Below are 11082 nucleotides of genomic sequence, written 5' to 3'. Positions count from 1 at the left end.
CCCTCGCCTCTGCCGCCCAATCGCCGACCAGCTTCTCAGGCCTTTAAAAACTACTGGCTCTTCTCGCCGCCGCTCATCGGCGGCCACGCCGTATTGGCTCGCGGGGCGAGGCGGGGTGGCGGGTTCTTCGTTACTGCGGCAACGGGGGACGCAGCAGATGCCGGCGGCGGTTGGAGGCGGCGGTACTGTCGGGTCCGCGTCCCGGTCGCGCGTGGGCCCGCTGAGGCGGCTGCCTGCGGCGCGGCGCGGCGCGGGTCTGCGGGGCGGCGCGGCGCGGCGCGCAGCTGGCCGCTCCGCCGCCCCTGCCGATGCAGAGCCGTCCAGCCCGCGAGCGCTTCCAGGAAGTCCCGAGGAGGCCGGAGGCTGCACGGGCTGGACGCTGCCGCGGGGCGTTCGACCCCGGCCTGCTAGCAGCTCCCCGCGGCGGGGGGCAGAGCTCTCCTTGCCTCGCTCCTCCTCCCTTTCTCTCCCGGCTCCGGGTTCCCCCTCCGGGCCCACCGCTGGGTTTTGTGTTTTGCAGCAGGTTATTTGGTGGCTTCAATGCTCTGTACAGTGGTGGTGATCAGATTTCCCAACCTCAGAGCTGTTTGGTCAGGATAAAAACGGTGTGCTTTAAAGACTTTAAGATGCTACATGAATGAGGCTGTACGGTTATATGTAAATTTGCTGAGTTAATTATTAAGTGCGATCTCTATTCCTGGGTAGAGAGAACTTGGGCAAAAGGAGGAAGAAAATTCTAGATAATACATATTACTGGTTACACACCGAAGCTGGTTTCTGTGGGAACAGTTTAGATCTGTCTGCACACCTCACATGCCTGTGCTTTAGCTTGTTGGAAGACGAGCCAGCTTGCCTGCGGCATTGCACAAAGTCCCAAATCAGCTTGGACCTAGAGCTGGGCCTCTCCTAAGCCTCCCTGGAACAACGAGGCCAGAGAACCTGGTGTGGAGACCTCTGCCTGGCTCCTCGGGGAGATATAGTCCAGAGTTCCAAAGCAAAACTCTAAACAAGAAATTCTGCTGCCCTCACTTGGCCATAGCAGCAGAAAATCCATATTTGCATGAGGCTGTTTCAGAGCTAATAAGCACTATTAGACTTGTACTGTCTCCACAACAAATGCTTATGGAGCAAGAGTCAATAACCTTGTTATGGGTAAGGGAAAATTGATTATATTCTGTACATGTGTTGGCATCTCATGTAAGTTTTTGGACAAATTTTATCCTTCTAGAATACTTTTTTTTTTTTTTTTTTTTTTTTTTTTTTTTTTTGCATTTAAGGAAGGACAATATAGAAAAGGGCTGTTCTTTCTTCATCTGTCCCTTGTTTTTTCCGCACAGGTAAGAAGTAGATATGGATATGGATATAGATAGTATTTCCTCAGTCTCTTCTCTGCAGTCCCTTGCCAAGCTACTTAGTGAGGCTCAAGAAGGTGGTGATGATGATGATGACGACTATGGGGTGAGTCTTCCGCAAGAAATGCTGCTTTTTCTATGTGTTGTACATAGTCTCACCTTATTAACTAAGAAGAAGCAAATTTGGCTTTTCCTAGTGTGAGTAAAGAAAGCCTTACAAAGTTTTGGACTGACTGAAACAGCTAGGTTTTTAAGATATTTTTAGGATAAGAAGATCCTGAGGGAGAAAATAAGGAAGATGCCCTAGGAATGGAAGGAGAGACTGTGACCACAGAATAGGAAGAAGACTTATTAAAGGAAATAACAACAGGTAGTTGAGTGTTAGATACTTAGATACTTCAGACTATTTCCCCTATTTTTCCCTGAAGTCTGCCAGGGATGAAGGCAAATTACAACTTGATACAAAGGACTTCAAATGAAGAAAAAAGTTGCTGCTTAACTTCTGAGTAAAGACTAAAATATCCAGAGGCAACTGAATGTATTAATTTTGCATGTCAGGCATTGAAGAACCATAGAGGTGATTGATCACTGAAGTACAATAGAGATGGTAAAATAGAGGAGGGTGAGTAATTATTCTAAGATGAACGATCTGAATGATTAATGAGAGAAATATCTTTCCATTCTTTTATATCAATTCATCTCAGGACTAGATGAAATTCACAGCATCTAGAAAATGTCCTTTGTTTCCACAATATACCACTACTGATTTTATCTAGGAATGCATGTGTGCTGGGGAGAAATATCTGTGTCTATTATGCTCATGAGGACCACAGGTGCCAACAATCACAGTGTACAAGGCTTCAAGGAATGTTTAAAACTCTTGAAAAGTCTTTGAGGATTTGAAGGAGTCCTTTTATGACCTGGATAACAAAAAGAGCACATATGTCAGTTATCCTCCCTAACATCACTCCTCAAAAGAAGAGCCAGCTGGCTCAACCAGCAGATGTGCCCTAATAGTAGCAGTAGTAATAAAAGCTTGGGACAAAGAGGGTGCATTTCCCTTGAGATTTCCTTTCAGTAGATGTGGTCCTTCATATTCTAGCTACCCTTCAGCTCTTTCATATTTGCTTTTAAAGCTAGTATTATTGACGTACATCTTTGCAGTAAACATCCCAATCTTAAAAGAACTTGTTTACATGTTGTTAATAAAATGAATAACACTTCAGAGACAGAAATGAAAAATTGCCACAAGTGATGTCAATTAAGTCTGAGTCAATCTTCTGGGTAATTTGAAATCTTCATTTTGATTTAATTGAATGTTCTGTGCATATGACACATTTTTATCAAGCCAAGGAATCTTTATATATATAGAAATGCCTCACATCAGCCTATTAGCACTAAATTGATTCACAATTAGAGGAAAATGTTGTTGCCTCATATGATCTGTAGCATTAAAAGGAATCCAAATGCTGTGATGATATTTGCATGTAGCATCCCTGATTTGTTGCAATATTTTCATGGCAGGCAAAGCAAGACTGTTTTGTCAAAATACCTGGAAACTAATACTCAAAAAATGTTGCATCTGCTTATAAGATTGTACTTCTGAGTTCTGTTTAAACCCAGTGTGTCAAGATCACTCTGCTAAGTGAGAGTGAGGAAGAGAGCATGTTCAATGGTTCAGTCATGAAGCTGAGACTATTTCTGGATTCTGTCACTGATTTGATTGACCCTGGATGTTATTGTTATTGATCTGGGCTCTGTGACAATTAGAGTTTCATTTGGCTTTTTTTGCAGCCACACTGTTCTGCTAGCACCATGGCTCCTGGTAATATTGGACCGGTAAAGAAAGAGACCACTGGTAAGAAGGGTTGTTTGTATACAGTTTACCATTCAATCACACGTTAGCAAAATAAAACAGCTGTACTAAGAGTTACTACTGACACAGCTTGCTTTGAGAATTGAGTGGTCACTGGCCTTTGAGTTGAGAGGGAAATAGTACTACTGTTTTTACAATTACATTGTGAATTACTTCTTTTCCTGAAAACTGAAACACATATATGAAGGACAGCAAAAAGGGTAGCTTCAGAATGTAGAAATCTCAAGGGGAGAAGATAAACAAGGTGTGGAATATGGCCTGTTCATGGGCTGAGAGGAATCATAACTAAGCAAAGAAAAGCTCTGTTTAAGAACAGCCATTGACTTGTTAATGCTCCCTTAGAGCAGACAAGGAGATGGACTTTTAAATACTCATCTGAAAGGGTCTTTGCAGAATAAACTATATGAAACTGAGTCCATCCTTCTCAGGAGGATGAAAAGCTACAAAGTGCACCATGAAACAGACATACCATATTCTCTCCAAAAGTCTCACAAACATATTTATACAAAACACTGGAAGAAAAATAAGCTTTATTCAGCACTGCCTTCAACATGCTAAAATCTGACAGCCAAAGAAAAAAAGTCTATTTTAGTTTTCCTCCTTACTACACCTATTTCTTTGCCAGGAAATCCAGGGCAATTAAGGTGCTTTATCTGAATCCAGATGTCCTGGCAGCATATAGAAAGACAGACTTTCAAACAACAAGAACCAAAACCTTGAGGGTTCATAAATTTGTTTCAGCACCTTGGATTGTATTCAGGAAAGAAAGGAACCCAAGTACAGTCTTAGCAAAGTTGATATAATCTTCTTCCTGGAGCTAATACCATCACATATTGGGCAGTTTAGTTATGAGCCATAAGAAAGGTCAAAAAGAACCAGGATGGGTGTAACAAACTGTAGCAAATATAACAAAATATACTGTTCTTGCTTGGGAATCCAAAAATAATCAGAGATCTGACTATAAAATCCTTCAAGTTGAAGGCTCACCAAATGAATAAAAAATACATTTTTCCATGTAGACTATATTTTATGCCTGAAAGCAGGATTTACTTTACACAGAGTTTGAGTAAAGGAGATTTAAGGGAATAGAAGTGAAAATATCCTCTGTTTGCCAATTGTCATTCATATGGTATCCAGGCAAAGGAGATCACAATTGTTAGAAAATCTTTATATCAAAAAAATACATCATAGTAATAGCCTAGAAAAACATGTATTTTTAGCAAATCTAGAAAAAAAAAAAAAAACAGACATTCTAAAGTATGATAGTGCAATTTCTTTTTTATCACCAGTTACAGGTACTTTTCAAGTGAAATCTGAAAATAGTAAAACTATTTGGAGTACAGAGGAGGTCCCAGAAGGATCAGAATTTGATGATACCTGGGATCCTAGGGAACAGCCAGAGTAAGTGTAAGCAAGCTGAGACTGCCTACATTGGTTTTACACAGCTTTGATGGAAATGCATTAAATAGCATCTACAATTTTTTTGAGTAAAATACTGCCACCTGAAAAGCTTGTATCATGGAAGGACAAAGGAATGATTACTGATTATTGCCTTTAAAGAAGCAACAAGTGAAGGGGGATTTGGCATTCAGCTGTATCTCTGCATGCTGTTGTACATTTGTTCTTATTTGAAACTTATCACCTGTGAGGTACAGAACATGCTTTCTATTTGTGTCGTGGCCACAATGAATGTTTTTCTAATGCCGTTTTCCTTGACTCTTCTCCTCCCTGCTGGGGAAAGACTGGCATGCCTTAAGTGATCATGTACTGCATTACGCAGATGAGAAGAGTTCATCGGATTAATTCATTAATAATTGGAAGCCTAAAAGAAAAACAGATGGTTGAGAGGTGCAATCAGAGCTGTTGGACAGATTGCTCATTGGCTGAGAGGAATTGTTACATATGCACATGACCACTGGAGATGTGAAGAAGACTCTTGTCATCCACTTTTTCCAATAGTACAGAGAATGACCCCATTTATTTTGCTGAATTTACCAGAAGTAATGTATGTTCTAAATACAGTATTTAATTGTATTTTCTCATTCATTAAATCTCAAGAGCAAGAAAACATGATTCTAGATTTTGTAGCATTCAGATTAGACATTTGATTTGGAGGGGGAGAAAAATCAATGTTGGCTAAATGCAAAATAATTAAACAAGAAAACAGTGTTATTCTCATGCTCCAAAAGTATGATGAATGACACAACAGAATAGAGTCAGAGAGGTAATTATGTGGCAGTATCCTTTTCCCAAGATACTGTGTTGGTTGACTAGTTGATAAGTATCTTATTCACTGAGGATGCTTTCTCTGCTACCTGGTCCTGCAAAGGCTGGTTAGTGAGGTAGAGAAAGTGAAGTGAATACCTTCGAAGGTGATGTGAATGTTCTACATGTCTTCCAGTCAACTGTATCATTTGTGGCTCTGAAAAAAAAAATCTCATGCAGATGGATTGAAGGCTTGAAGGGAGACTGGCAAGGAGGAGAGAGACAGGCACACTGATACAAAGGTTTATAGTCTGTCCTTTGAGAAATACAGCCTCCTTTAGTCTCCTGTTCCTTCTGCAGTGTGGTGTGAGACAACTAATTTTCTCTCTCTCTGTCTCTCAGGTATGAGATTTTATTCAAACAGCGGGTGGGAACAGAGGACATCTTCTTAGGGATGAGCAGGAAAGACCCTTCCACAGCCTGCTGTGAAGACATGGTGGTATGCTGAGCCTGGATCTCCCATCCCTTCTCTCTCATCCCTTCTCTGTAGCCTTTCCTTGCAGCCTCCTTTTTTCAATCTTGCCCTCTCCTTAAGAAACAGAACATAAACATCAAGCTATATTGCAGCTTTTGGGCCCTATGGGATTTTCTTGTATTTTTCGCCACACTTGTAGATGATATTTACCCTTGCTAATCTAAGGAACTCATGTACCTCCTCAAGGACACTGTACTCAAAGTTTTGAGAAAGAATCAACGCAAATGTATACTACATACAGACACGAGGGAAATGAAAGTAGCTCCAACATGATGTCTCATCTTAGATACATTTTTTGGGGGGAAAGTAGGGGGCTAGGAAGGAAGAGACTGTTTCCCTCTGCCTGCACCTATTACAGAGTATGTGAGTTAGCAGAGTACAACAGTACTGTGGCAGCCTTTAAAGGTAACAGATCCAGTCCAATGTATTATATGATCAGGGACTTCGCTGCTTTCTGAAGTTCAGGAGATATACCTGCTGTATGATTTTTCTAGCTGAAGCAAGTTGTCCTTAGAATAAACCCAGGGGCTTTTGGTGGATGTAGAATACTTGTCGAGTATATTATCAGCTCAAGATTTTGTAGAAAACAAGCTATCAATATGTAACAGAGCAATGATTATCACTTTCTCATATTTTCTCTAATTTAGATTGCCTGTGCAGAATGTTGCTCTGACACCATCAAAATGATCATGAAGATAAGAGATCTTTCATGGTTTATAGAGTTGCACAATCACAGTTTTACCTCTGCTTGTTATTTCAGATTAAAATCAAACTGCCAGAGACAAAGTTCTCAGACATCACTTTAGATATCCAGGACAAGGTTCTTGACCTTCGAACTCCCCAAAAGTAAGAGAATAAGAATTGATAGAGGTACAGTTAATATCGTGTTTCAGTAGGAGTTTAGCCAAGCCTTCAATAAAATACCATGTGGAAAGCAAAGGTAAAGATGCAGCGGGAATTATTAGTTGCATAGGAGAAATAAATAAAGACAAAAAAGTATTATAGTCCATTTTTAGGCTTGTAGTGTGCTAAGGTTAAAACCTCTGTTACTGGTCTAGCAAGAATAGCCTTAAAACGGTTTTCAGCTACTGAAGCAGCAAGCCTTTAAGGGCCCAAAATGTTTGTGACAATTTGACTGCAGTGTTGAAGGACTACCTGAGAATTTGGTTTATAAATGCTAATTATACATGTGCAGAAATGAAGATAAACAAAAATGTGCAGGTACAGTTTTGGAAATTGAGTGTGGAATTGCATCCATGCCTGGTTATATACAGAGGGAATGGAGTTATTACAAGGTTGTCCTAAAGAGATTTCCCTTGAGTTCTTGCTTTTTGTATGGCTGCTTCATAAATACAACAAAGACAGCTAAAAACTGACTGACATACTCTAAAACTTCCTGGGATTCTCACAATCTTCATTCATATTTCTCACAGTGTGGAATAGCTAATAATCACTTGCAGAACCCACAGTTAGCAAAAGACAGCTTGATGCAGTACTGCAGATGTAGGAAAACCTCAACATCCCTTTTCTTTTGCAATCCTACATTGCGGTGACTCAGCTCTGCCGTTATTGTCTTAGTATCTAGCTGCCTCAAGTCACAAGCCTAGCAAATAAAATGTTTGCTGTAAAACTAATAGATGATTGGGTACAGCCTGAGCCAGTACTGATTTCAGAAATGTAAGTGCAAATACTGTCAGTATAAAAGAATAAGATTTCAAGTTCTGTGTACCAAAAAACACTGTGCTCTCCCAGCTATGTAAGAGGGGCTCAAAGGAACTGTTTCCAAATCTGTGGTCCTGCGGCTGATTCTAAGCCAGTCTAATTTTGAGGACTTCCAAATTATGCCAGTTGGCTCCTTTCAGAATGCACGGTAGAAAGGTGCTATGATTGTACCCCTTCCTTTCAGCCATAGTTCCTATGACACAGAGCAGAAAAGATCTATGAAAAAGAATCAGCATGACTTTAAACCCAATTTAAAATCACCCCCATCTATGCTGCTGTGCTGTCTTGCAGGGCTTTATAGTGTTTGGCTGGGTAGGTCTTGAATCTCAAGTCTTCTTGGTTTTATTTGCACTGTCAATAGAGTACAGGTCCCAGACTGGCCCATGGTTCATTTTGTTAACATAAAAGCTCTGGGATAAGAGAGAAAAGAGGCCAGACTTTTTGCATGAGCAAGTGAACTTGAGCTCTCATTAATTATCAGGTTGATCCAGAAGGCTTACCAGCCATTCCATGAAGAGCTTTCTGCTTACAGTAGCAAGGGACAGCGGGGTATCTCCTGAGTCCAAGCTCCAGCCTTCCTCTGTAGGTTGGATGCCTCAGCTACAAGTAGGAGATCACTGAATTGATCTCCAGTGTAGGTTAAAAAAAAAGCACAGGGACTTTATAATCCTAAGTCCACTCTCATATGTACACTTTACTTTGTAGTGTAGACATGCTTTTTGGCTAACTGGACTGGATAAAAGCTCTAATTAGGCTGTACCAGTTACTTCTTTTTACTAGGGAAGACAAGCTCCTAAAGACGTGTTCAGGCCTTAGGCTTTTTAGGCTTTTTTTTTTTTTTTTTTTTTTTTTTTTTTTTTTTTAACCACCAATATAGCATTATGAATGCAGCTCCTCCTTTCTCTGTATTTACAATGCAGCACTATGCAGAAGCAAAAACTGTGGAGAGAACCCACAATCCATCACTGGAAATTGTTGGCATAGCCACAGCCAAGAGAAAGAAAAGAGTAGTGTTGGAAATATTTCAGGGCCGGTATTAGTGAGCAGTGGGTATTGCCGGTGCCCCACAATCTGTCATAACTAAGAGATTATGCTAAATTAATGTTCCTTGATATACTCTGATAGTTGAACTGCTGGAGTAAGTTGCAGTCCCGTCTCAGTTACTCACCCAGTCTGAGGCATCTAAATCCACTGTGTCCTGTTTTATAGGAAGCTGTTGCTGCACCTCCCCCACCCTGTGAACAGCAAGAATGGAAAAGCTCATTTCCTCTCCGAAGAGGAGATCTTGGAAGTCACCTTGAGGATGACAAGGGAGTTTGACTTCATCAATTTTGCCTGATGGATAAAGAAGTGGGGAAAATTTTCAAAAAGTGATCCCTGCACATTTGAAGTCTTCTCAAGAACTAACTGGTCATCAAGTAATAGATTGTTCCCCTTGAACAGTCCAAGGGAAAAGTCCTCGGAAAAATTAAATGAGTTAGGCGGAACAAAATAAGATGGAAAAGATGTATTTAAAATACTCATAGAATCTGTAAGCTGGAGCTGTGCAGCGCTTGCAGTGCTCTGGTTAACATTCTGCTTCCTTCACTCTGATACAGGCCCAGGAATTAAGCAATCTGAGATCACAAATTCTGTAAGCCAGGAGAAGTCTTTCTGTGGTTGTGGCTGATAAGTAGCACAATGAGGCTCTGGCCCATGACTCTCTTTCTTAGTTACTATTGCCAGATTGCAAATGATAATATTCCTGCTTGGCCTCCTATTAGAGAAGCTGAGAAGAAGGCCAGTTCAGAACTCACTTTTAGCTATTCCTAGGTGAGGAACTCTAAGCTTTTCAGAGGTCCAATTCCACATCTGAGGCTTCTTTACGCTAGCAGATGAAGATACCGTGCTATAGTTAGACTGTTGAACAGCTCGGCTCTTTTGAACAATTTTTGCCAATGTTTAGTTCAGTGTCATCTGTTCACCTACTATCCCTCCAGCTATTCTTTTGATCTTTTTTAATTAATAAAAGTGTGTGTTCTGATGAACTGTTCCAGTTAGCTTCAACTCTGCCTTCTCTGCATTATGTTCTGAGAGACTTTCTAGAAGTGAGATAAGAGAAACTTGGAATAACAAAGCATCATTTTCTTAAAGGACTGAAGCATGGCAGAAGCTTTTCTATGGCCTTCAGGTCTAATCTACACAGTGGGTAAGGACAATGTTCCTCTTTTAACCAGCTGCTGGGCTAATACAGTTATTTAACATTTTGTCAATCATACAGGAAGCAAATAGATATCTGCCCAATGATCAAAGTAGGAAGGACAAGCAGGGTTTGTGCTTTGATGGATTAAGTACGCTTATCCAAAATCTTGAGGCCTTTTGATAAAATCTGTCAGTGCCAATAAAAATGAAGACAGAAAAAGACCAGGTGCTTTTGCAGACAGCTTGAGCCAGGCCTAGAGTTAAGTCAGGCCTAAAGTGAAGCAGGAAGGGACCAGATGTCTTTGCAGATCTTGTCTACAAAGTAGTTTTATTTTTACTTTGAAGATTTTTCTGATACATGTACCAAAGACTAGATCATTCTTATTTTAAACACTGCAGACTAGGCCAAATTCCTTTACACACAAAAATCCCAGGAGGAGAGAGAGAACACAAACACACAGAAGAGAGACTTGCTGTGGCCTCAGCCTGAGCTGTACATCATATCCTCCTCAAGTCTTCCAGGTCAAGCAGGATATATATATATTTTCAAAATGTAACTGAAACTTGAACAGTGGTCATTGCACCACTGTTCTTAACTCCTCAGGACACAAAACATATTTGTGCAGTAGGTTACCAGCAGCAGCACCTCTTGTCCAATTGTGCCCTTCATTCCCACAGGGCACTGAAGATAGAACAAGAAAAGAGGGTTCAAGGAGGTTCTTTACCATTCCTAAGCAGTATTTGGTATCATGACTACAGACTGAGTATTGCCTGTTTCCAGAACAATTCCATGGTCACCTTAAACCAGTTTTTCTCCTAGTTGCAAAAATCCCTTTGACTGAGGCCGGCATTTATGGAAGTTCTTCAAATCTTCTTTTTCATTGGCATTGGCTCCTCTCCTTTTTATTGATCTCAGCAGGAGTCCTCGGATGACTGCAGACAATATTATCCATTATCCCTTCTTTTTGATTCTATTTCTTTTACAGACACTTACTGTAGAAACACAATGGTCAGGCAGAAAAGAATACAGGAGCTGAAAGGCTCAGTATCACATTGCAAGTCCCTGGACACTTCATTTAATTTCTGGCAATGTTTTCTTCAGGTTTGAGTATATCTAGAAAGTTTTGTTTACCTAACATATACACATACTTGTTCTCTAGTGGTTTAGCAAAAAACTAAATATTGAGACTCTTTAGATATTGTTCAGAAAA

General features: G+C 40.5%; 1 protein-coding gene across 2 annotated transcripts; it reads left to right on the top strand.

The window, feature by feature from the left end:
• Positions 1-93: 93 nt before the first annotated feature.
• Positions 94-9664, top strand: DNAAF6 (dynein axonemal assembly factor 6). Of its 2 annotated transcripts, none has more exons than XM_062584721.1 (7): positions 94-182; positions 1338-1458; positions 3147-3210; positions 4518-4629; positions 5836-5932; positions 6729-6814; positions 8900-9664. In XM_062584721.1, exons 2-7 carry the CDS (start codon positions 1351-1353, stop codon positions 9027-9029), a joined length of 597 nt encoding a protein of 198 aa, XP_062440705.1. In that variant the 5' UTR covers positions 94-182; positions 1338-1350; the 3' UTR covers positions 9030-9664. The 2 variants fall into 2 exon arrangements, with proteins under 2 accessions (XP_062440705.1, XP_062440706.1); XM_062584722.1 differs by having other exon boundaries at positions 94-192.
• Positions 9665-11082: the final 1418 nt, after the last annotated feature.

This window comes from Rhea pennata, chromosome 11 (assembly GCF_028389875.1).
Source record: "Rhea pennata isolate bPtePen1 chromosome 11, bPtePen1.pri, whole genome shotgun sequence".
NCBI classification, from domain to species: Eukaryota; Metazoa; Chordata; class Aves; order Rheiformes; family Rheidae; genus Rhea; species Rhea pennata.
Note: the sequence above shows the minus strand (reverse complement) of the source record. Positions and strands in the feature narration are given on the sequence as shown.

Bases quoted from the DNA above. Each gene is read 5' to 3' on its own strand.
- DNAAF6 (XM_062584721.1), top strand. From the start codon at position 1,351: ATGGATATGGATATAGATAGTATTTCCTCAGTCTCTTCTCTGCAGTCC. The intron at 1,459-3,146 runs GTGAGTCTTCCG...CTTTTTTTGCAG, and splicing joins ATGATGATGACGACTATGGG to CCACACTGTTCTGCTAGCAC. The intron at 5,933-6,728 runs GTATGCTGAGCC...TTGTTATTTCAG, and splicing joins CCTGCTGTGAAGACATGGTG to ATTAAAATCAAACTGCCAGA.